At 32.3% G+C, this 25,972-nt stretch overlaps 4 protein-coding genes and 1 pseudogene across 4 annotated transcripts; 3 read left to right on the top strand and 2 right to left on the bottom strand.

The window, feature by feature from the left end:
* Positions 1 to 5,195: 5,195 nt before the first annotated feature.
* On the top strand, positions 5,196 to 7,264 carry LOC126727303 (uncharacterized). Its single transcript, XM_050432889.1, has 2 exons — positions 5,196 to 5,683; positions 6,989 to 7,264. Exons 1-2 carry the CDS (start codon positions 5,263 to 5,265, stop codon positions 7,045 to 7,047), a joined length of 480 nt encoding a protein of 159 aa, XP_050288846.1. The 5' UTR covers positions 5,196 to 5,262; the 3' UTR covers positions 7,048 to 7,264.
* Positions 7,265 to 9,982: 2,718 nt separating this feature from the next.
* LOC126729193 (transcription factor DYT1) lies at positions 9,983 to 11,798 on the bottom strand. Its single transcript, XM_050434879.1, has 4 exons — positions 11,281 to 11,798; positions 10,879 to 11,052; positions 10,607 to 10,783; positions 9,983 to 10,318 (listed from the first exon to the last, which is right to left on the bottom strand). The coding sequence occupies exons 1-4, from the start codon at positions 11,476 to 11,478 to the stop codon at positions 10,247 to 10,249; spliced, it is 621 nt and encodes a 206-aa protein (XP_050290836.1). The 5' UTR covers positions 11,479 to 11,798; the 3' UTR covers positions 9,983 to 10,246.
* A 4,639-nt stretch (positions 11,799 to 16,437) lies between these two features.
* On the top strand, positions 16,438 to 18,079 carry LOC126727302 (pentatricopeptide repeat-containing protein At3g13160, mitochondrial-like). Its single transcript, XM_050432888.1, has one exon. It carries the CDS (start codon positions 16,646 to 16,648, stop codon positions 17,777 to 17,779), a length of 1,134 nt encoding a protein of 377 aa, XP_050288845.1. The 5' UTR covers positions 16,438 to 16,645; the 3' UTR covers positions 17,780 to 18,079.
* Positions 18,080 to 19,901: 1,822 nt separating this feature from the next.
* LOC126727301 (pentatricopeptide repeat-containing protein At3g13160, mitochondrial-like) lies at positions 19,902 to 21,392 on the top strand. Its single transcript, XM_050432886.1, has one exon. It carries the CDS (start codon positions 20,015 to 20,017, stop codon positions 21,176 to 21,178), a length of 1,164 nt encoding a protein of 387 aa, XP_050288843.1. The 5' UTR covers positions 19,902 to 20,014; the 3' UTR covers positions 21,179 to 21,392.
* A 379-nt stretch (positions 21,393 to 21,771) lies between these two features.
* On the bottom strand, positions 21,772 to 24,625 carry LOC126728790 ((3S,6E)-nerolidol synthase 1-like; annotated as a pseudogene).
* Positions 24,626 to 25,972: the final 1,347 nt, after the last annotated feature.

Genomic DNA, 25,972 nt, shown 5'->3' with positions numbered 1-25,972 from the left:
AATATGGCAAAAGCCTTTTGTATTACTACTTGAGCTAACAGCAACAATAAGTGGTCTCTTAGTTGGATATGATTCGGGTAAGCTCTTTGCAATTCCCTGTGGGTTTGATTCTCACACATTTATTATTTAAGTTTTTTATATCTATTTTTATGTATTAAAATGTCAACATTCTTAAAATGTGAATGAGTATGATATATATATATATATATATAAAAGATATCTTTAAAATATTTTTTTTATATATAAAATAGAAATTCTATTATAACCTAATCTAAATGTATATGTGTGTAAAGCTCCCTCTTAGAGACTTGAAACTCGACCTTTGATCCCCACATCTCACAAGCACTTATACTTGTGGAATAACTATCACACCAAAAGTGTGCAATGATTTTAAAATATCTTTAAGAATGTGGTCTTCCCCACATTTAAACAAATCCCAACACTTACCGCACTTAAAAAAGAGGTTCCTCTCTCTCTCTCTCTTTGGGTTTTTTTTTTTTTTTTGGTAGGTTTGTGTTGGTCTTTGAGATCTATGGCTATTGTTTGCTCTAATTAGATTTTGTTTTTCTGTTTTTTTTTTTTAATTTTTTTTATTTATTTATTTGCTAGATTTGGGTTTTTTAAAAACAACTCTGTGATTCTTAATTCGTAATGTAAATAAATGTGAATTGATTGGTTTAGTTGGTGAGAAAATTTGAGAGAAGAAGAGAAAACCAAAAGATCAACTGAACCGAACCAAACTGATTCAGACTAAATAAGTTTGGGGTTCCAATAGGTTTGGTCCCAGGTTCTTAAAAACAAAACATTTCGGTCCGGTCAAAATAACCTTAGGACCGATTGAATTGGACAGATTACATTCCTAGGAAGGGCTGAAAGACATGAAAGGTTGAATAAACTAATAAAGTGAAACAGTATTATGATTCAAGAACATATAAGGATAAAAATTATGAATGCATAAGGGGAATTGAATGAAAAATTTAAAAAGACAATAGTTGGAACTCGGAAGTTGGAGGAGATGAAAAGTTAAACTAAAAAGGCAACGGTTGAAAGAGATGATATGTTGAAGAACAAAATGAAAATTGCAAAAAAAAAAAAAAAAAAAAAAGGGATAGGAAAAGATATTAATGACGTGATGCAACTAGAGTTCTGCAAATTTTATTGCAAAGCTTCCATTATTATATATATCATGAGAAGTACTACGTTTATAATGTTTTCAGAATACTTTCGTAATAAATCATACGTAGTAAGTTGTTATTAGTTCAACTAAATTAAACCCTCATTGAAATTATTATTTCTTGCCTACCAATAATATTCTGTAATAACTTACCATTTATATATGATTTATAATAAAAATATTGTGAAAATGTCATGTAGCATAGATTTATTCTAAGACTACCTTAATAAACTCAAGAAGTTATTCCCATGTTTACCAATTTACTCAACTTCTCCTAATAACATGACAACCAACCTTAAAAATGACAAACAATCTGGACATAACAAATTTGGTCCTAGTGTTCCATCCTTGTCTCCAAACGATAAGCAAGTTCTATCAGGTTACTGAGTGCATATCTTTGCAAGTTCCATAATTAAGGGATGGTCACGCTGCTAAAAATCCTGGTGATTATAAAACAATGCATATTAGATTAGATTGTAAATATTTTTATTATGTTCCCTAACAAATCAGTATCATCATTTTCTGAACAATGCAAAATTCTCATTGTATCTAAGCATGCACATCTTTCTAAACACAGATTGAACAATATATGTCGGTTGGTTTAGGTGGTGGGAATTTTGAATAGTTCTGAAGAGGGAATGCATAGCAAAAAATATTTTATAATCCTAGAATGCCTAAAAAGTATCTTTTATAATACTCATCTCAGATGTGTATAAGATCTAAACTCATGGATGTGTAACAATAGTGTTATTTACAATGTAATGATTATTTTTCATAAGATGCTTTATTACTATAAAAGGTGAATTTCACTTTTGTCCCTAAAATTTCGCATATGTTTCATTTTAGTCTCTTAAAATTTCAAAATTTAATTTCTGAAAATTCAAAAGGTACAATTTGATCAAGCTATTTTTCTTTTAGGAATCAAACCGAATCAAACTATATATATATATATATATATATATATTTAAGTGTCCAAAATCATATTACCCCATTTTTTGAGGGACAAAATTGGTCTATTTTGAAAATTTTAGGGACCAAATCTCAAAATTTTTAAATCTGAAGGACCAAATTGAATTTATCCCATATTTGAGGAACAAAATATAATTTACCATAGTGTAAAATGTTGGCCTAAGTAATCAACCAGGAATAACAATCTCATTTAATACTTGTGTAGCTTCATTAATACAATTTTAAGGTACAATTTGTCACTTTTATTTTTCATTTTGTCTAGAAATATTCACAAAGCAGGTTGAATAAAGAAAAAAAGCACTGTCAAGAGAAAGATGGGAAATGAGGGGCCTGAGCAAGGTCAGGTCAAAGACAAGCACAGGACATTCCGATCAAAATGTGTACGAAAATGTAATTAGGTATGCCCCAAAAAGTCATAAAGCTAATGAAAGTGGCTGTCAATATTATATTTAATCATGTATGTTATTGTTCAGTGACATGATTATGTATTAAATTTTTTATTTATTTATTAGAATACAAGTATTAGCTTTAAAGCATTAATCTGCTTGATGGTTTGTTGAGTGTCTGCGATGTCCGCAATTTTGGGGTTATGTAACACCCTGTCTTAACTTAAAAATTAAACAGTCTCTCCCAAAAAAAAAAAAAAAAAAAAAGTCTACATACATAAATCTTTTTATTTTTTATTTTATACTTTTTGAAATAACCGATTTTAAGTGGCGGAAATATAACTATTTACATAAACATATTATTTTTTCTCCATTACTCACAATTGATTATTTTAATAATTATGAAAAAGTATTGTGAACAAAGTTGTACATCTAATATTTTTGAAAAAGTAATGTATTATAAATTCTGTTTAAAATACTAGTATTATTATTTTTGTGTGTAATCTAATAATATTACTATTTACTAAAAAAAAATATTTTTAAAAATTAAAATAACTGCATGACCATTGCCTCATTTGAAAATTAGAGCGTAGCACATGAATACTTTTTTTTATTGTGAAAATATGTAGGTACACAATTTGAATCCTTCACTCAAACAAAAAATAAAAAATAAAAAAATATACATGAGTACTTTTTTTTTATTGTGAAAATATGTAGGTACACAATTTGAATCCTTCACTCAAACAAAAAATAAAAAATAAAAAAATATTCTCATTGGGGAATAGAAAGGATTGAACAATATTATTAAACTGCAAAACTTTTTTAAAGGACTATGAGTAATAGTCAAAGTCGGGGAGGAAAGAATTGATATTTTTCTTATGAACTAATAATCTATAGTTTTTAAATAAATTGTTTAAACATATGGAGCGTCCTATTGTAGTAACATACTCGAATATATATAATTTTTGTATATAACAAAGTTTTTCTTTAGTATGCCCTATCATCTATGGGTTACATTCATATGAATGTGAAATGTCAACTAGCAATTTGAAATCACAAAAATTTTGTTTCACTCTGAAAAAAATTGAAATACACTCGGCTGTTAAATAAAACAAATATTCGAAATTAAAAAGTTCTCCATTATTCTTTTTTTTTAATCAAATTAAAATCTTTATTATTTTTTGGGGCAAAAGTTCAAACCTCGTAGTTTTCACCCTCTGCTATGAGCAACTTCCCTTCTTGTATTTTTCTGGTTGTGTCTACTGACTAATGAGTGTACAAATGGTGCCTTTGTGAGTTGTGACATGATGAGATTCCTCTTTAACCCTTTCTATTTTAATGCTTCAGCCTTAAACCAATTGTCTCATACCAAATCAGCAATTTCTTTTTTGGATTTATTAGATCACCCTCTTTTTTCTGACTTCAGAGCTAATTATACATTTCAATCAGGTTTTTACAATTTTCTTCTTTTAGTTTATTTAAATTAGATTTTTATAAGTTTTTTTTTTTAGATACAATTATATTTTTAACCAAATAAGTAAATCCTCCTACCAATATCATGTCTAAAATTATCTTTATTATTAAAATTTGCCCTTGAGTGATAGGATTCGTTTTGCTAACCATAATGGAATTACCAATTATAGTTTGGATAAAAAAAATCTTAAATCTTATTGAAAGAATTATCTTAGCTTAAGAATAGGGTACCTAAAAGGAGAAAAAGGAAAAATTGCATTATATTATTCAAACACATTGCCGCAAGATAGATAGTTGTGAATTGCAGTTCATCCTTCCCAACACACCAACCTAACACCATTCACTTCTTTGTTGGTGTTGTACTATTTCAAATTTTGGAACGATATTTTTGAAGAGAGAGAAAGTTCTCTAACGTGGTATAATTAGGTAGGACATAGAGTTTTTATTTTTATTTTTTATACAATATTGAAATTTTACTCTAATCTAGTCTAAGTGTATATGTATATGAAATTTCTTATTGGAGACTTGAAGCCTGACCTTTATCCTCTACACCCCAAGTACTTATACTTGTGAATGATCATCACACCAGGGATGTGCGGTGGTATTTATAAAAATGTTATTGTTCAATATTATTTGAAAACTGAAAACTGGTTAGAAGAGTTTTCTAAATTTAGTATTCAAACACCCTAAAATAAGAAACATAACTCAAACACTCCTAAAAGAAATCTCTTATCAAACCAATTTTTTTTTTTTTTTGCCACAGTTTTTAGTTTTCAGTGTTTAAACATTAAAAATTGTTGGTAATAATTCTATGAAAATTTTGTTTTGTTTTTGTGAAACGTAATTATATTGAAGTGGAAAAAGTCTTCTACTGTATACAGTTGCCAAAGTTAAACCAATGGATCTTAACTACTTACTACACTATTTACCACTACTTCCAATAAAATTACACCAATAAAACACTTCCGGTGAAACAAATTTGACTCCACCAATTCTTGGCTATTAAGGTCTTTTCCCCTAACCAAAACATTATTTTATACACATTCCTTAACAAGAACCTGAATTAAGCGAAGGGTAATTTGGTCGATATCTCATGCCAACCCATAAGAAAGACGGTACATTCTGGCCCCCACTTCCAATAATAACCTTGAAAACTTAACCTTTAAAAGAAATAAATAAATAAAAACACACTCTTTTTAAAACCTAAACCTAAAAACAAAAACAAAACATAGTGTGTGCATCCAATAGAACTCTGTGACAATGTCTCTGACACCTATGTCCTTCTTGACGATCTTTCTTCTCCTCCATCTTCCTCTCACAGCCACCTCTTCCATCCACAACCTTCTTGAAAGCCAAGGCCTTCCGGCTGGGCTTTTCCCAGACAGTGTAAAGTCATACAGCCTAGACCAAAATGGACTTCTAGAGGTTCATTTGGACCAGCCATGCTTAGCCAAGTTTGAGACAAGAGTACACTTTGATAGTGTAATCAGGGCTAACCTCAGCTTTGGTGGGCTCAAAGGGTTGGAGGGTCTGAGTCAGGAAGAGCTTTTTCTATGGCTGCCAGTGAAAGATATCATAGTGAATGATCCATCTTCAGGGCTGATTTTGTTTGATATTGGTGTTGCTCATAAACAACTCTCTCTTTCTCTGTTTGAAGATCCTCCAGTTTGTAAGCCTCAAGGTACTAAATTTTTCTCTGATTTTTTTATTTTTTTACTGGGTTTCTGAATTGTTATTTGATTCTGGATCTGGGTAAAACCCTTTCTGGGCCCGTTAATTTGTTCTTTCCTCTGGCACTTTTACTCTGTTTGGTTGCTGAGAAACCCGATCGGAAAATTTTGGAAAATTGTGTCTTTGTGCTATTGATTAAACAGCCTGATTAAAATTTTGTAAAGTTATTTCTTAACAAAAAAAAGTGGGCCTAATTACATCTTACCCTCTTGTGATTTGACCCGAATTTAAGTTGTCTTTGGATTGAAATTTGGCACTTTAAGCTTTGCTCTGTGTCTGTGGATTGAAATTTGACTGAATCCTAAATTTGGCACTTTAAGCTTTGATATATTAGGATTCTGTAACCCACCTTTGCATTTGCCGTTAAAAAAAACATAAATTGAATGGATCAAAAAGCTAGGGTTTAAAATTTTGTAAAAGATGGATGAACATTTCGTTAAAAAAAAAAAAAAAAATTCAAACAATTACAAATTGAATATCAAAATGAAGCAAACTTCCGATGTTAGCTTAGAAGACAAACAAGAAAAGAAAAGAAAAGAAAAGAAAAGAAATGAAAATAGAGCATGAATCTTGGCTGGGTTTGTGCGTGAGAGAGAGAGAGAGAGAGAGAGAGAGAGAGAGAGAGAGAACTTAAACTCCACTGAAGACTAGACACAAAAGGTATCCAACCCAAGTTCAAGACCCATATCAATTTTCTCAACACAATTTTCTCTCTTCATTTTCTTCAAAAATGAGTCAAATGACCAAAATCCACCAAGAATCATAGGAAAGTCAAAAACTAAATCCAGAATCAAGTTAAACCATTAATGGTACCACTTGTTTTTCACTCCCTGACTCTGAAGTCGTGAAATCCGGCAAGAATAAGCATTTAGCCTTGGTGGGGATTCAAATGGTGATTATGACAAATGGGTAGTTCCTTTAGGGAGAGTTGACTTAGTATGAAAAATTTTCTTCAAACCCTAACCTTTTGATCTGTTTTGTGTCATGTATTTGTATTAAAATGCGTTTTTAATGGAATATGGAGAGGGAGGTCACAGAAGCGTAACGGAGTAGAGCTCATATGCGTAAAATGTTAAATTTCAAACCACAAGTAGACAAACTTAAATTTAGGAGGTAGACAAACTTAAATTTAGGTCGAACCACACGTGGGTAAGTTTTAATTAGCCCAAAAAAGTATTACTTTAAAATGTTCAGTTTGTTCTTTTTGTTCAATTTTGTCTCTTTGATTAACATTATATTTAAATGTGGAGTGCAGGCTTAATATTGGAGAAGAATAGCAGGAAGATGAATATGGGATTTCAAGTTCAAAGATAAGAGATAACTATTTCATATGAGAGAGATGGAGTTCTCTTCTTTTTGTTTGTCTCATATTTTATTTCTCTTTTTGTGTTTTGGGGTTTTTGTTTTTGTTTTTTATTTTTTATTTTTGGAAGAGGAAAATTTGGAGTACAGATCATAGATGTTGTTTAGGGCTGTAAAAAATGGATAATTGGGTATAAGATTTGGAAATTAAGCTGCAAAATTTTCGGAATTTTAGCATTAGGTTCTTCAACAAGATAGTATCTAAAGAAATTTTGGTTTTTCTTTTTTTTTTTTTTTTTTTTTTTTTTTTGATTTCCTTCATTAATACTAAGCCTGTAATTTTTGTTGGTTATTATGATATGGAGTATGGACAAGGTTTTCCTGTTATTTTGCGATATTCGGAAATAATTAATAATGTAAAACATCAATTTCTCTACAAAAGAAGAATGAGTGAAAGTGAATGACATTTTTTTCCTCCATGAATTTTGACAAACACATAGAGATATATATATATATATATATATATAGTATGGGATCTTTACACGTATTTCTGTTGACATGTTTGAGAGGTTCAAGCGGGTAGCCTTGGCCGTTGGATAGGCTTAGGCTTGAAAAGAATTGAATGACTTATTATGTATTAAATGAAAACAAAAAAGTCTTTAGTAGGTGTATTGAATGTTGGTTGATTTTTTTCCATAAGAAGATTGTTAGTTGCTATATATATATATATATATATATATATATATATATATATTTACATAGAGACCTTTTCATTTACATTTTCTCTGAATTTCATTGATCCTACCAACAATATTACCATATAATATGAAATTAATTATGTATTGGGTTTTGGAAACCATTAGAATTTGGGAGTTTAGGGGTGTTTGGTAACAGTGTTTTAGTAATGCTGTTTGTATTTTTTTTAAATATGTGTAGGTGAAAAAGTGTGTGAAAAAATGTGTAATATTGTTTAAAAATTAAAAACATGGGGTTAAACCTCTATACCAAACGTGTGTTTAAACTTCTAATAAAAGAGCCATCTGCCATTCCCAGTCATTAGTCAAGGCACATTTAGCTTAGAGTCCTTGGTAAAGTGGCACGTGAGAACCATGTTGTATCTGCATTTTTTCGTGCCAACCTGATATAATCACTGTTATGCCAAAAGGCTGTGTTTCTTCCATTATCACTTATTAGATCTAAACCAAATGGCCTCAAAAAAAAAAAAAAAAAAAAAACAATGATAGCACTGTTTTCCAAAAGTGGATCATTGCAATTGTCTGTTTCCATACAAGTGGCCTCCATTACAGTCTTTTCGGAAGAGTTAGACAAACTAGCTTTGCCCATCTTGGATATTTTAACACCTAAATTGGATATTTTAACATACTGTGCTGGCCTTACAATTTTTAATTATCCATTCATTCCTTTTTTTTTTCCCCTTAATTTTACATAAATAAATAAAGGCTCCATTTGTTTCAATAGAAAAGCTTGTATAAAGATAAATTTTCAGTATTTGATAACATTAAAAAAATGAGTCAAAAGAAAACTATATTTAGTTAATAAAAAAAATATGATTTATTTTTAGATATTGTTTTCTACTAAATTTTTTTGGAACAATTCTAACTCCCCCTTAAATAAGGGAAGTTAGGAAGTTGTTTTTCAACTCATTTAAAGTTATTACCAAATATAGGAGAATGAAATAATTTTATAGAAAATATATTTTAAAAAATGATTTATTTTTTATAAAATATTATGGCCAAAACAAACATAGCAATCCTTCATAGCTATTCAACTACATTATTTCATTTTTCATAAGAAATAATAGTTTTGCTATTTTCCCTAGATCTTGAAAACTCCTAAATAATTAAAAGAAAACTTCGCTTCAAGTCTTCAAACGATTGATTGTAGTGCAAACTGCAAAGTAATGAACATTCTCAAAATGTTTTACACTTTTTATGCAACCACAACCGCCTTAACAATTTTAAGGTTGTCGTAACAGAGGTCAATGGTAATGCCCTTTGCAAAATCATTTACAAACATATTTATTGGTATCTTTTTTTTTTTTTTTTTTGGCTTGAATATTTATTAGTGTCACAGTAATGCTTCTTCCAACTTCATATATCGCTTTTACTGTGTTCAATACTCTTGACAAGGAGAGGGTATCTTAGGCCTTGAATGTATACATTCTGCCTCTTATAGTGTATGACTCCCATTATTTTGTAGGTCTAACGCATTTCGATGGTGGAACTCATGCACTATGAGGAGAATTCATATATAGGATACGTGAAATAATAATTGCTTGATAAGATATTATTGAAAGCACTATAAATTTTTTTGACAGAACATCTTTACTTATCATCACTATAATGTTATTTTGTTACAATCAAACAAATAGAAATTACGGAAATTTTTTATGAGAGTGACTGTAATTCTCATTTTTTTTGTGACACCCATGCAAGTTTCTTTTGAAATAAAATCAATTTTTTATCAATAAATAAAATTAAAATTTCTAATGTGCCTATTAGAACAACTCTAACTCTAGTACATGGTTTTCTCACCTAAAACCGAATCAAAAGACTCTCAAGCCCCAAACCTGTAATGTTTTTCATAAATTATTTTTTATATTTAAAAATTATAGTTTTAAGGAAGAAGCATTATTGCTTTGAGTTACTAAATAAAGAAAGAAATAAGGGGAACATGTTTTTATTCCCAAATGATTAATTAAGCTAATATAGTAATACTATACTTTCCGAGATTAAATATGTGAAAGACCGGGATCACTATCATTAAACGATGCGTTCTGTGTTGCAGTTAATTGGATTTAAAACTAGTTTATGGCAATGCTCCTAAAGAAAACTAATTTTTCATCAGATTTTTTTATTTTCCCGAACTGTCAATAGTTGGAATATACTATGTATTGCAACTTGAAAGTCGTGTTCAAGCATAAACATGAAATAAAAAGGTGATATTTTTATTTTATTATCAAGTAGTGATCCACAACCGGAAAGCACAACCATTGTTTACTTGATGAACTTTTCTCCACCAACGTGTGGATTTGACAAGCATTTGATCTTAGTAATGCATAAATAAGCCTTGTCTTACATGTCACCAAACATAATAACTAAGGTATTAACAGAAAATCGACAAGAAACCAACGCAAAATGCCCATTTATTTTGTCAGTTCAATGACTGATCAGTAATACTCCCAATTGCTCTATATGCCATTAATGATCTGTAGCAGCAACTCCTTGGTGCGCTGGACTTCATTTATTTCACCATGAATTCCCTGAAAGTACGAGAAGTTTACAATAAATAAGCATTATCAGTTAAGACTTATGAAAGTACATGTATAAAACTGAGGGAAAGTGTAGGACAATTCGTTGTGACAGTGAATTGCAGTTTGTTTTAATTGTTGGTTCCAAGTCTGTTACCATTGCATGTATGTACCTACTTTGATTTTATAGTTAGATATGAATTTGTTTTGATACCATGCTAGTACAAAGGAGAAAATACTAATTTTTTTTAAAAAAAGTATTTTTGGAAAGGTGGCACCAAAGTTTTTGTTTTTACAAACCTTAACACAGGATGAAACAAGCATTGCTCCTTTGGAGGTAGTAACACTTGTATCAGTGAGTTCAAAGCCAAAAGCAGTCATGGCCTCCATCAGTCTTGTGAATCCACTCCTTTTCTTCCCGAAGATGATCTTTATCCAAAGTTTGTTCCCATCAATTTGGGTGACCTCAACCTCTGCCTAAGAACATCAACAAAGAGAATCACCAATTATGCTTAAAAGAACTTTATGCGTCTAAGACTCCAATAGTACTGATTAACTAGTAGTTGATTAACCTGAATTCCACTTTTCCTCATCTCTTCTTCAGGATCAATTTCTTCACTTCTTGGCAATGCTCCCTCTTCAGATGATGCTTCCATTTCGTAAAGTAGGCCCTGAAGAACATTCACATTGTTCTTCAGCTCCTCAATGTATGAAATTGCATCCTCGATAATGGTTGCTTTGTTCATCTACAGACAAGCAAAATAATCATATATCTTAACATATGATGTTTTTGAGTAAACGATGGTGTTATGATCAAGAGCTTTGTATCACAGTAGCATTGTCTAGTTCTCACATGAAGGATAACTTAAATTCAAATCCCCTTTTCCCATTTTTTGTAAACAAAAACAAAATGGTTGTGAAAAACATTACTTGAAATTTAAAAACATAGAATATTAAGGGTGTTAGAGTGGTACATTTGTGATAATAGGAACTAATGCACGTAGTGCCAGGAGCCTATCACTGAGCTTTTGCCTCCTCCTCCTCTCTGCATGGAGATTCTTAGACTTGTACTCTGTGCCATCGTCATTGCTGTACCTCCGTCGTCCAACCCTTCCCCTGCTGTTACCTTCTTTTGTTATGAATCCATCCAAGGCAGAGCCTACATACTCCATTTTGTAGAGAAAATGAATGTTGATTCCACTAGGCACTAGTTAGAGAGAGAGAGCTTTTGCACTAGTTTGATAGGAGATTGTATGATTATTATATTACTCCTTCACAAGTTCAACATGTGTGTGTGTCTCAGAGAGAGAGAGAGAGAGAGAGTGGATGGTGCTACAGTTTTTGGGAATCCTCTAACAATAAGCACAATTCTTGTTTTCTGGACTCATTTAACATGAGAGAGAGAGAGAGGGTTGTTGAAATGCATTGTTAGTTATAGCCATAGAAGATAAGAAATGGCTAATAATTTCTCATGTTTGTCTCTTTGCATTAACCTGCAATGTTGATTGATGGATCTATCATATTTAGGATCATACTAATGAACTAGTATTAGTTGATTGATATTCCATTCTAGAGTCGAAGTGAGCTATATAATTAAATGCTTGATATGCAGCTATATTCAATAAACAGCACAAATCTGTCTCCTAACAAAAATATTTAGCTCTTTAATCACTATATGAATACAATTGTGCTATCTTGTTGTATCGTTTCTTTACACGTATTGCCATTTGTTTTGTTGACTGGAAAGTACGAATGAATGTGGGTTTGTTATAACTTACAAGCATATATTCTCCCCCCAGAATAGTACAATTCTTTCCCCTAATTAAGCCACCATGACAATGCTAGAGGCTGTGGATTGTCTCATTTAGTGTACCATGTGGATGGTTTGAGAATGGTGAACACTTTGGTTTCCAATGGATATTTCGAGAACCTTTCATATTTATGATAGTACATTTAATTTTTGGCTTGCTCTTAATGGTACACTGAAGTCCTTTCTAAGGACAGCAATACTTCACATTATTTTTCCTAAATACAAATAGAGTCCTTTATTTTCTAGACCAATTCCTTGCTCATCAAGAGCGGCTATGTTTTCCAGAAACCAATTCTGGAATGAGTTGAATTAATGCCCCTAATTTTCACTTTGGCATTTCTCTTTTAACCTCAAAACAACTTCTTTCATTCTCATTTGGTCTTTCTTTCTCCGCCTCTCTCCGCCCCAACTCCACCATCACCAAAACCATCTCCCATCATTACAACAAAGACTGTCCTGCAATACATTGTCGATCGAGAAGTTCAAAAAGTCATAACAATTAGTACATAAAGGCATAATCTGCCTTCTTGCTTTAGCAAAATGTTTCCATTTGACCAAAACTAAGTATAACAGAGGACTATTTGCAGTTTTGAGTGAACTTATGAAGCTGATTGTTCAGTTTAAATTTTAAAGCTTATGGGACACATTGTAGATTAAATGATAGGTTAGGATGATTATTGATTAAGCAAAATATCTTCGATATAGTGTTATGTAGATTGGCCCGACCGACATGACCAACCGCATTGACCAGCCTAAACCGATTTGACTGACCTACCAGTCTTCTCTATCTTGTGGCACGGTTAGTGATTTTGGGCATCCAACCACGTTAATGAATTGCAAAGAAAAAGGGAAAAAATTCCCATCACATTGCATAGTGAACGCCCTTACATATATATATATATATTCATCAAATCCATAATATTTTGAGGATGATCACTTGAAGAACTAAGTTTCATATTCCATCTTATCTCCAAATTCCTTTATCATGTGCGATCATTTCTTTTTACTTTACTACAAACATGTATGATTTGTTAAGTCTAATGAAAATGTAATATGATAGTTAATCCAAGGAAAAAAAAATTGTGAAGAGTCCAAAAAAATAAACATAAATTAATCCTTTTGACAAATTACACCTCATACTTTTACAAGTTTCACTTTAAGCCCCATCCTTTTATTAATATGCCAAACAAAACCCCACATATGATCTCAATTAGTCAAATGTTTCATAAATTTCAAGTGTTTAGCATAATAATAAAAATATGGAGTTCAAATTGAAACATTTAAATGTATGAGGTTTAATTTATCACACCCCTTAAACCCTCCTAAAAACCCATACTTTTTTACACCTCATACTTTTTTTTTGTTGGTCTTGCTCCTATGATAGGCCAAAAACGAATTGACCCCTTGTGATAAATTAATTGATTAATTAGTCAAGTTTATTAATTAATTGAATTAATATGCAAACGCGTGGTAGTACAAACAAATCACCAATAAACTAAATATGCAGCGGAAAATAAATTAACACGATGATTTTGTTTACGAATGGGGAAAATCAACACGACAAAAACCCTACCGGGTGATTTTAAGGTCACTACTCCTGAGAATCCACTATTATCAAAACAAGCGGTTATAAGTAAAGGAATTCCAGTACCTTATACCAACTTATAGCTGAACCCTTACCTTAATATCCAATTGGACTTGTTCTATAGTGACAATTTCTCCTTGTAATGCACGGCTCCTAGTATGTGACTAATCAATTGTGCGGATCTCAGTTCACAACTTCAATTATCAACTAGAGAAGGTTGTTGGCTCTTAAATTCTTCAGTTCATCCAGACGATGAAGATTGAGAAGCTCCTTGGTTACAAAATCCTATGGTGCACAAACACAGCAGCTTCTTCACAAGAAAGATGAATTAGAGCAAATTTTGTCTCCGGTTACAATTTGCTTGAACAAACTTTGCTCAACACTTGTGCAACTTATGTCATCTTTGACGGCCCTTAAAATAATCATTTTAAATGTCTAGGGTTGTGAGAAAAGAAAGTCCAAACATACAATCACGAATTGAAGTCAAAGCAGAACTGAAACTTTGTTTTTCATAAACCTCGACAAATACCCTATTTACCGAGTTGCTGTCAAGCCTCGAGCTAGAACAGCTCTTCAAGGCTCAATAGATGGCTAGCTGTCGAGCTTTAATGACAGGTACTTTTCAGACTTGAATCTTGGACAGATTTGCATGGTTTAACACTTGAACTTGAAACAAGGTTTCTTGAAGTATTAAACACATCCTAAATCTACTCAATTACAAGTAAAGTGCGTTTTATCAAATGATTAGTTAATTACATAAAATAGTGACATATGTTCCTAACAAGTGAATCACATATGTCTTAACATCCTAAGTCCTATTTTTACATTGAAGTCCTTTCTAATCACAGCAATAATTCACCACATTCTTCCTAAAATACAAATAGATTCCTTCATTTTCTAGAACAATTTTATACTCATCCAAAAGTGAATTGGTAAATGTTTTCCTAATAGATTCCTTCATTTTCTAGAACAATTTTATACTCATCCAAAAGTGAATTGGTAAATGTTTTCCTAATAATAGAAATACTTCAATATTTCATTTTGTCATTTCTGTTTTGACCCAAAACAATATCGTTCACTCTCATTTTCTGTCTTTCTTTCTCCACCCCAACTCCACCACTGTCAAATCCATTGGCATATATAAAGGCATGATCCGCAGGTTTGCTTTAGCAAAATGTTTAAATCTGAAGAAAATTATTAAGAGTATTTGCAATTTGGAGAGAATTTAAGAAGTTGATTGTCTAGTTTAAGCTGTGTAGGGGACACATTATAAATTTCCTTGATAGTTTTTCAATGGTGTGTTAACTCCATAACAAAATTTGTGTTCAAAATTGGGAATTGTTTGCATTCGATTTTGTGTAGAATTTTGTCAAGAGTTGCATTAAAGATCTTAAAGAAATGGAACACTAATGGCCTGTTTGGATTGAAGGGGAGGGAGAGGGAGTAGAATAAAGTAAAATAGAGTAAATTTGGCTTAATATTAACTTATTTTCAATTAACTCTACTCTATTTTCCTCGACTCTCTCTCTTTTTCCCCTTAATACAAACAGGCCCTAAAGAATTTTGCTCAACTAAAAGTGAAACATTGAAGTGCTAAGATATCACCCGTATCTCACATAAGGCTCTTTCTAGTGAAACCACAGGAAACAAAATTCTAATTTTATTTGAAGAAGGATTCATGATGGCTTTTAATTTACCTATATAAATCACACATTGCACAATTTTAAGTGAGAAAATGGTTGTCGTTTAAGAGCAAAGAAGAAAAAAAAATTATAAAAGAAAAAACCTTGTGCTGTTTCAGAACTAAAAAAAAAAATCTATAGATTCAACTAACTTATCTTGTAATGTCAAAGAGAGTGACTTTGTAAAATTGTTTTGAAACCACAAAGATTACGTCTAGAGAGTTCATTGCAACACATCTATAAAAGAGTTTCTTAGAGCACCAAAGGACTTGGGTTCGTGCCAACATGATATTCATGAAGGATATCATTATAAAAGGATTTTAGAGGTTTAATATTGTTTTAGATTTGGTATATGTGATTAATATATTTTTTGTGTTAGAATCCACAATAAACTTAATTTATATTTGATATACACTTGTTTGTGTTAGGATATTTTTACAAATAATTCCTTAGAATAATTTTCAATAGGTTAAAAATTTATTGTGTATATCAAATATACATTTGTTATTATTTTTTTTCAAAATTCAATAGTTATAATAAGAGGGGAGATTTAATTATTTAAACCCTAAACATTTATTTTAAAAAAATTAAGAAGTTCCAATTGAGTTTAAAGGCTTTTTGTAATATACATTATTTTTGTTTGTTTGTCTTTTTATTTTTTATTTTTAAAATATGATGGTATTTCAAATTTATGACTTCACTATATGTTAATTGTTCTGTATTATCTGGTCAAAATGCGAATTGATTTTTGGAATAAGTCGAAATTGAATTCTATGAGTCTGTTTAGATACTGCTTATTTTGTTGAAAATTGAAAACACTGTAACAAAATAATTTTTAAAAGTGTAAATAGTGCCGTGGGATTCATTTTTAATGAATTTTTTTATTGAAAAAGGAGGTTTATGGGTCTTATGAATAATGCATGAGACTGAAAAAGTCACCACAATTACAGAACGCACTTCTCAAAAAAAAAAAAAAAAAAAAAGGCCAGACACAAGACGCTCTACTATAGACGCAATCCAAACGCGTACTAAATCTCTTTTTAGACCCAATTGAACTACCTCGAATTCACATTATTTGTTTAAAACTAACGAAAAAGTGACAATACTGACCATTTTATGCTCGCATACACACACAAACCCCCAACCTTAAACCCTCCTAAAAACCAAATAGCAAAGGCCTTGCTTACAATCTTCCATTACTTTCACTCTCTCACTTTCCTCCTAAAGCCTCGAACGCGTCTCAACAAGCAAAAAACAAAACAATGTCGTTCTCACGCATTCTACGCCGCTCTTTCTCCAACTCTCTCCAACCAAACTCCACAGCAACTAACATCAAAGCCATTTCCGAAGATCTCTACAAAGAACGCAGCTTCAAACGCCTCGTCGAGAAGTTCAAGAAGTCCTCCGAGCTCGAACGGTTCCGCACCCGAACCGGCATTTATGAAGACACAGTCCGCCGCCTTGGTCGGGCTAAGTGCTTCAAATTGATCGAAGAGATCCTTGAAGACCAAAAGAAGTACAAAGATATCTCCAAAGAAGGCTTCTCCGCTCGACTCATGACATTGTATGGTAAATCGGGCATGTTCGACCACGCCCGGAAGGTGTTTGATGAAATGCCTGAACGGGATTGCACGCGCACGGTGTTGTCCTTCAATGCCCTTTTGGGGGCATGTGTGAACTCCAAGAAATTTCCTTTGGTTGATGGGCTTTTTAAGGAGTTGCCAAAGGAGTTGTCGATTGAACCGGATTTGTATTCATATAATACGGTTATAAAGGGTTTTTGTGAGATGTGTTCGTTTGATTCTGCGGTTTCAATGCTTGATGAGATGGAGAAGAAGGGTGTGGAGCCAGATTTGATTACATTCAATACCCTTTTGAATGCGTTATACTCGGAGGGTCAATTTTTGGAAGGTGAAAAGATATGGGGTCGAATGGAGAAGAAGAATGTTGTTCCTGATAATAGGAGTTACAATGCAAAGCTGCTTGGATTGGCCATTGTGAACAAAACCAAAGAGGCAGTTGAGCTAGTTGAAGAAATGAAGGCTAAGGAAGTCAAACTTGATGTGTTTAGTTTCAAAGCTCTGATTATAGGGTATGTTAATGAGGAGAACTTGGATGAAGCTAAGCGGTGGTACAATGAAATAGAGAAGAGTGAGTGTGCCCCGGATAGAAAGACTTTCGAAATACTTGTTCCCTTTGCTTGTGAGAAGGGTGATTTGGACCTAGCCTTCGAACTGTGCAATGAAATTTTCAAAAGAAAGATCCTTGTTGATGGTGCAGTATTGCAGCGTGTGTTGGATGGACTGGTTAAGGTGTCTAGAATGGAGGAGGCAGAGAAGCTTGTGGAGCTTGGGAAGACAAATAGTTATCGTCGTTATCACCTGAAATTACCTTAAGCTAAGTAGTGCAATGGTTTTGCTATCCTAGTCAGAATTGCCTACAGCTGCTTAGTGCAATGGTTTTGCTGTCCTAGTCTGAATTGCCTTTCAGCTGAGTAGTGCAATGGCTTTGCTGTCCTAGTATGAATAGCCTTCATCTGAGTAGTGCAATGTCTTTTATGAGTAGCAGGGGAGGTTGAATAATTATTTCCAGTCTAGCTTGAAATGTCTTCTAGATGAATAGTGAATTTCTGTTCTAGTTAATCTTCTTTGATATCTTTCTTATTGTTTTAACTCATGCTTCTATTCACTGTTTAAGTTTTTCCCCCCCAAGTTATTGTTTGGTTCAACTTTGGTTTATGTGGTAGTGAATCATATGAATATATGGCTTTATAGTTTACATGGACCCTTGCACAAGGGGCGGCAAGCCAGCCTAGTGAAATCACGCCTTTAATTTAACGTGTTATTATGCAAAACCCGTGTGACCTTGTTAAGTGTGATCAGATTTGTGTTATCTTAGCCTGTTCATGATCATATTCAAATCAGCATCCAAATCCTAAACAAATTGTGCTTTATTCCTGGTTAAGCTGCATTTGACATATTAGGAGATGTGAATTCAGTTTGGTAAATAAAATTTGTTGGTGAATTCAAAACGGATGCTATAAATTATGGAATAGTCTCAAACAGCTACGAATATGCAATGAAGCCTTAGGAGTCACACATACACACACACATGAATATTTTTTGCTCTTATGTGATACCTACAAGAAGTTATGTATATCATTTCAAGAAGAAATCAAAGACACTTCTTCTAAAGACATTTCTGTGAGAAATTTTGCATTACATGACAAATCATTGTCCAAATTATATTGCAGATTAATAGAATCATTTTTCAAATTTTAAGTATTTGATTTCTGAATTTGAAATTTCAGAACTTAAATGGGACAATCATTAAAAGTCAAATTGGCATTTGCCCTTTTTCATTTAAAAAGAAAAGAAGAAAAACAATTAATAAGTGTTCTATTGAATAATGAAAATGTACACTAAAGGTTTAGAAGTGTTGTTTCTCTTAGTTTTTATTTTTTTTAATAGGATTTCTTAGCTTAAATATACCATTGGTTTTGTTCATACATATGTATGTATGTATGTATGTATATATATACACACCATTGGTTTCTGAAGTAGACTAAAAATGATTTTAATCCTTCAAGTTTAAAGCGATTTTGTTTAATCTCTTAGATGTGACCAAACTAAAAACTGACACATCATTACTCCATAATAACCAAAAGTGATAACTTTAAGTTTGTTAAAGGGTAGGATCAACTATTTTTAGTTTTTAAAGACTAAAAGCGGTCCATTTATGTTTTTTTAAGGATTATAAAGGTGATTATTTTAGGATCTAAAATTACCTATATGGCCTAGTGTTTAGGTACTCCTACTGTATTTTGGTCCTTAATTTTATTTTATTCATTGTTAGTTAATGTACTGTGTACAACTTTTTGAATATATATTTTTTTACCAAATACAATTATACTTTTTCGTAGCTTATTTCTTAAACAACTTATAAATAGTTGAGAATAAGCTTATTTAAAGTTATTTAAAATTTTACGTTTAAGTGTATAATGAACGTCAAAAGTTTTATAATTCAATTGACACTTCTTCGTATTTCTAATAAATACACCTTAATATTCTCAAGAAAAATATTCAATGTTCAAATATTCCCTTCCTAAAATATCAAATTATGTTAGAAAATGTATAATAAACAAATAGATTATGAGAGGAAGACATATACCCAATATCAATTAAATATATCTCTTAGGATTTCTTTTCCTTTTTGTCTTGAAATGACCAGAAATTATTTTATAATTAAAACGTAAATTTTGAAATATTGAATTATTTAAAATCATATTCATATTATGGGATTTAGGTTTGGCTAATTTAATAAAAAAAAGTCCAATAAAAAAAATTAATAATATTACGAACATTAAAAAAAAAAAAAAAAAAAAAAAAAATCACCTACTTTCACACACATCTTAACAAAAAAATATATGAACGGTGTGAAAAAGTCGGAACTCTTTTGTCATCATATTCGTGTCCGTTAAAAAACATCACATTGCATAAAATTCATAACAATGAAATGAACTTCTATAAGACACAAAGCTAAGAGTGGCATAAGTAAAACCCTTAAACCCCTAAAGAGTAGAAACTACTAACAAAGTCAAAACCCTTTGTTCGGTTAGACTGACAACAAGTATGTCTTCCTCCCAGCTCTACCGTCGCCTCCATGGCATCTTCGCCACTTCTCTATCTGCTGCATCTACAGCAACACAAACCAACACTGTCAAAGCCTCAGCCAAAAACGCAAAAACCAAAGAGCGTAGAATCCAAAAAGCTGTCGACAGCTTCAAGAAATCCTCCGAGTCTGACCGCTTTCGAGCCAGGCACAGCATCTATGAGTCCACGGTTCGACGCCTCGCCACTGCCAAGAAGTTCTCTATGATCGAAGAGATCCTAGAGGCCCAGAAGAAGTACCCAGAAATCGCCATTGAAGGCTTTGCCATCCGTCTCATTTCCCTGTATGGGAAAGCCGGCATGTTTGATCATGCCCACAAGGTGTTTGATGAAATGCCTGACCTGAATTGTCCTCGTACGGTTAGGTCCTTCAATGCCCTTTTGGCTGCTTGTGTTAGCGCGAAGAAATTCGATAAAGTTGATGAGATTTTTAGAGGATTACCGCCCAAATTGTCAATAGAAGCAGATTTGGTCTCGTATAATGTTGTTATTAAGGCATTTTGTGAGATGGGTTCTTTGGATACTGCGCTTTCAATGTTTGATGAGTTGGAGAAGAATGGGATGGAGCCTGATTCATTTACATTCAATACTCTGCTCGAAGGGTTTTATAGTAATGGCAGATTTTTGGAAGGAGAGAAGATATGGGCTATGATGGAGAGAAAGAATGTTGTTCATAATATTAGAAGTTACAATTCAAGGTTGCGAGGAATGGTTAATGAGAACAGGATATTAGAAGCAGTGAAGTTGATCGATGAAATGGGGAGCAAGGGAATTGAAGCTGATGTGATCAGTTATAATGCTTTGATTAAAGGGTTTTGCAAAGATGGGAAATTGGATGAAGCGAAGTGGTGGTATAATGAAATACAAAAAAATGACTGTAGTCCTGACTGGGTTACTTATATGACCCTCATTCCATGTCTTTGTGAAGAGGGTGATTTCGATATGGCTCATGAGCTATGCGTGGAGGTTATCAAACAAAGGTTGCGCATTGATATAGCGTTACTGAGGCGTGTGGTAGATGGATTGGTCAAGGAGACAGAGATTGAAAAAGCTAAGGAGCTTGTGGAACTGGGGAAGTCAAATAAGTATTTCCATTTCAAACTAGAATTGTCTCTGGACAAGTAGTTGCTCTTTTGATTTTGCCTTTCCAATTCTGTTTTTACTCTTTATGAGATTTTGCATATGTATAACCTTGGCTGATGGTGATGACATTGCTGGACTAGGATTGTAATACTGATACCAGGTTTACCATGATGTGAAAATGTTATCTTAGCCTTGTTATTTTGGCATTTGTACGCTATTCAATCTTCAATGATTAAATATCTATATTGCTGGAAAATTGACTTTGATTTTTTATTTTTTTAACTACAAGGAAATAACAATTATTTGTCAATAAATAAGGCATTTAAATTTTTTTTTTCTATATTATTCTTCTTCTCACCTAGTATACAGTATTGGAATGTTTACTTCTCAAATTAGTACCAGAGTTAGGATTTAGGAAGTGTAATCATTTAATTTATTATTCCGGAAAATAAAAATTTTAAAGCACTTAAAATTTAGGGTATTGCATGTCCAAGTGGCTGAAAACTGCCAACTACTTTACATGCCTCCTCAGATCTTCCATTGGTTCTGAAAGAATAAAATTGCTAAACTTCATAGAAACTGAAACTTCTGGGTTTTTTTTTTTTTTTTTTTTTTTTTTTTTTTTTTTTTTTTAAAGAATTTCTTGCAGCAGTGAGCAGTGACTTCATGTACTTATCACGATTTGGAATTTGGAAAGGGGTTGTTATCATAACTGTATATCATAGGAACCATCCTTGCAGCAGTGTTAAGAGAAGCTTTTATAAAAGATGCTGGAAACAGATATGGGGTAAAGCAATCCTTGTTGAGTTTGCTTCCATGTGTTTGAAATCATTTTGATAACATGCCTTTGTGCAGAGCCTTGATGTTCTTTCCTGTAGCACTCAATGTAGGATCCATCAAGTCTATTTTGATCCTGCAGTTAATACTATCTTTGTTAATAATTAATTAACCTTAGATGTTGCAGAACATATCAATTATGAAATTTTCATTTGTTATTTATTTATTTATTTTTTAAGGAAACTCTTACCTCACTCTTGACTGCCCAACAAAAATTATGAGTTGTTGACTTGTTATATGGTCCTAGGAAAGAACAATCAATAACCACTGTCCTTTAAGCCACTTGATATCTATAGGTGGAATCACTTCCTTATTAATGGTTATAAATCATGGGTGGCTACATGCGAATGTAATGTACCTGGGCACTTCCAATGTCATCCCATAGCCCAACAGTTGTTTCTGTATGCTTGGACTATTGTCCAAAAGATTGACAGTCTCCTTAACAATACCCTGACCCAAGAGAAAGAACATGTGAACTGGCACCACATGCAACCCTGTACTAACAAGAGCATTCTTCAGGTACTCCTCTGCCTTTGACAAGTTCCCAGAAGCAAACCATTGTGCTTCTAAGAGGAAGGCATTACACAATCTTGCCCACTTTAACAATTAACAATCTCAGAGGTACAGCATGAGTAATCGCTTTCAAAATTGAATGTTGACATATAAAATATATTGGTGTTGATCATTTGTCAAAATATCACCTTCTTTATGGAGTCTATAGGGTTCCATCCGTTCTTTTTATAGACCTTGTAGCTGATTTTGTTAGTAATGCCATTAAGGTTGGGTTTGGATAGCAACGCATTTGTGTCTTTTGTGTGGGTCCTGTGCATTGTTCATGGGACTTGCAAGTACGGATTTTAGTAAATTTTTCTTTAAAACTGGATTCTACGGCATTATTCACATATTTAAAAATTATTTTGTTACAGTGTGTTTTCAGTTTTCAGTTTTTAATTTTTAGTTTTCAGCAATAAGCAGTATCCAAACAGACCCTATGAGCAAGGAAACATATCTTCAAGGAGTCATCAAGTAATTGCTTAGTAGCTGCGAATTCCCATCTACGTGCAAAGAGATGTTGTAATTGAGCATGTGAAATGGTAAAAGCAAGTTATACTGTTCTATAATAGACACATACTGATTTACCACATTTGTGAAGAGAGTGAGTTCATCTAGGGTTCCATAATAAACATCGAAGTTGTCTTCTATCACGTAAACTAGAGATATGGGTTTTGTGAGCTCAACCCTTTGGTCTGACAAGCTTGGATCAGTGAGGCAAGCCGCTGTCCACATGTACCATTTAAGTGGTTGGTTTTTGGCAAGCTTCAACTGTTTAGCCAGACCTAGGCCTTTCCACCATCTATGAGCTATTTACAAAGGGTTAAATTAATTGGAAATAATTGATAGACAATCATAACTAATTCTTACTTGAAAAGTTGAAGAATTTCCTGTTCGTGTATGATCTGAGCCATTTTGAAGTCTACCTCTGCTAGTTCTTCCTGTTGGTATATCAAGAGGTTTCACCATTACTTCAAGGAGCTGGCAACTGAAGTCTTGAGCATTGTCGAGTGTCTATATTTGCCTCTGTGTCTTCCTGTAATTTTAATTTAAAGTGCCCCTCCTCATTATTAAATTTGTTAAACACATCTGTACCATAAACATTAGCTAGTTAATGCTTTGAGAGGCATTTTTTAATCTTGTTACTATTAAGCTATACATACTTGGGGGATTTTTAAATCCAAGACCTTTCCATCTCATTATTTTGGATGGTGGAAGTGCAGTTTGAGCTAGAGTTTATTGGTAAAAAACCCTTTTTTATGTTGATCTTTTTTAAAATTTTGCTTAATGAAATTATCTGTGGAAATATTACTACATGCTGCATCTTTTCTCATAATTTGTGGAAGTATGAAAGTATTAAGCAAGCAAATGATCGACAAGTTTCTTTTCTAGATTAGAAAATTAATAGTGGAAGAATAGGATGGCAATAAATCAATAATGACTCCATTCATCCTCCATATCTGTTGCGGATGATACTATTGTGACAAATTTGTTAGTTTGCTGAGCATATGGTTGGCTCTTCTATCTTCCAAAATTTTCATTTTAAAAAGTGATTTAGTCACCATGGCTCTACTTGCAGCCTTGCATAACTATTATTCGGCTGATAGCCACTGAGGACAATGTCCCAGGAACACAAGAAATAATGAAAAACTTGAAAGGTTGTTGGTTTTTATTTTGTTTTGTTTTTTTAGGTAGAAACAGGATATATGATAAACTAGTAAACAATCAGTTTATTACAAAACAACTCGGCTTTATCAAAAGCCAGAGGGAACCACCACAGGCGATTGGTTATCAAATATCACAAAATCAGTTTCCCAACTTTGCTAAACCATCAGCACTTTAGTTTTCTTCACGGAAGGCATTTTCCACAGTTAAGTTGGGGAATGTCTTCCAGAGGTTCCTGCAATCAGATAAAATGGGTTCCGTTACTTGGTTATTGTAAGAATTGATAATCATGCCAATTATAATTTCTGCATCTAGTTCAACACTATGAGATGAAATTCCCCACTGTTGTGCTAAGAGGAGTCCATCCTTGAGCGCCCATAGTTCAGCCGAAAGTGCTACCCAAGGCTCTTGCAAACCCTGTAACGCAATCCCCATCACTGTTTCTTTTTAATCTTTTAGGGGAAAAAAAAGAGATTAAAAAACTATTTCCAGGGATGATACTAAAAAGTTATTTCCTCCCATGTTAAAGGAAAATACAGATAGAAATTGTACCACTAGGAAATATAAGACATATCTCGGATTTGAAAAGGCATCTTGTGCATCCACTGAATACAACCCATATCACATCTTCCATTGGTTATAACATAATTAAAGGGCTACAAGTTACATGGAATCCAAAATTATAATTAACTAGTCGCGGACCCGTGCGTTGCGCATAATAATTATTTTATGATGGTTTTATTATTATCATTTTTTTACAATTTAAACTAATTTAATAAAGAGTAATGTATTTCGTAATCATATTTTATTTATTATAAAAACAATCATAAATCATAAATATAAATTTTGTCGTATCAAAATGAAAATAATACAATTTTTCTCAGAAATTCAAAAGGCAAGTTAACGAAAATTTTCATTTTTTAGTAAAAGTTATTTATAACATTTTGTGAATTATTAAAAAGAATATAAAATTTGGAAATTATTCTTTTAGTTTTAAACAAACTTTCTCGAACCTTATTTTTTCTACCTACAACCCAAAACATTAAAAAATGTAACTAAGAAAATTAATAAAACTTAACAATGATTAATTGGACCAATTAGGAAAACAATTTGTTGTAATTTCATCCACCCAAAACATATTATTAAATAAACAATTATTAGCAAAATCTAAGAATTAAATTTCTATATATGCATTGTTATAAATTATAAAATAATAATAATTTGGCATGCTAACAATATTTTAAAGAATATAAATGTAGCATGTCAGTATGACATTCTATGTTTGATACGTTATTACTAAAGTGACTATTACCAGGAGGAATTCGGTCTTCAGATACATTTGGGGTGACAACACCATTTTCATTTAAAGTAGTGCGTATATAGATATTAGAATTTTTGTTCACAGTCTCACTATTATAATCATGTCGTCTCTGTCTAGTGCTCCTCACAAATGGATCATCCTCCATATCTCTTGAATGGCCTAAAGAGAAATTAAATATAAGTAAATCCATAATACACACACACACACACACACACACACACACACACACATATATATATATATATATATTAAATTGATGACATTAATAATATATAAAAAAAAAAATGTAACTTTTTGAAAAACCTACCAACAATACGATGTGAAGGTGACATCTATTTATAAAAAGATAATATAAAAAAAAAAATTAGCCTTCTTTTTCTGGGGTGCATTCATTTTGCTGTCATCTATTTATAGTGTCTTCCTAGTAGGTATGTAAGTTCACACATGTAGCATGAAGAGCA

The sequence above is a fragment of the Quercus robur genome, chromosome 5, assembly GCF_932294415.1.
Source record: "Quercus robur chromosome 5, dhQueRobu3.1, whole genome shotgun sequence".
In the NCBI taxonomy this organism is placed as follows: domain Eukaryota; kingdom Viridiplantae; phylum Streptophyta; class Magnoliopsida; order Fagales; family Fagaceae; genus Quercus; species Quercus robur.
Note: the sequence above shows the minus strand (reverse complement) of the source record. Positions and strands in the feature narration are given on the sequence as shown.

Coding starts and splice junctions, on each gene's coding strand:
- LOC126727303 (XM_050432889.1), top strand. CDS start 5,263: ATGTCTCTGACACCTATGTCCTTCTTGACGATCTTTCTTCTCCTCCAT. Junction 5,684..6,988: donor TCCAGTTTGTAAGCCTCAAG/GTACTAAATTTT, acceptor TGTGGAGTGCAG/GCTTAATATTGGAGAAGAAT.
- LOC126729193 (XM_050434879.1), bottom strand. CDS start 11,478: ATGGAGTATGTAGGCTCTGCCTTGGATGGATTCATAACAAAAGAAGGT. Junction 10,784..10,878: donor TGAGGAAAAGTGGAATTCAG/GTTAATCAACTA, acceptor TGATGTTCTTAG/GCAGAGGTTGAGGTCACCCA. Junction 10,319..10,606: donor TTGTTTCATCCTGTGTTAAG/GTTTGTAAAAAC, acceptor TCGTACTTTCAG/GGAATTCATGGTGAAATAAA.
- LOC126727302 (XM_050432888.1), top strand. CDS start 16,646: ATGTCGTTCTCACGCATTCTACGCCGCTCTTTCTCCAACTCTCTCCAA.
- LOC126727301 (XM_050432886.1), top strand. CDS start 20,015: ATGTCTTCCTCCCAGCTCTACCGTCGCCTCCATGGCATCTTCGCCACT.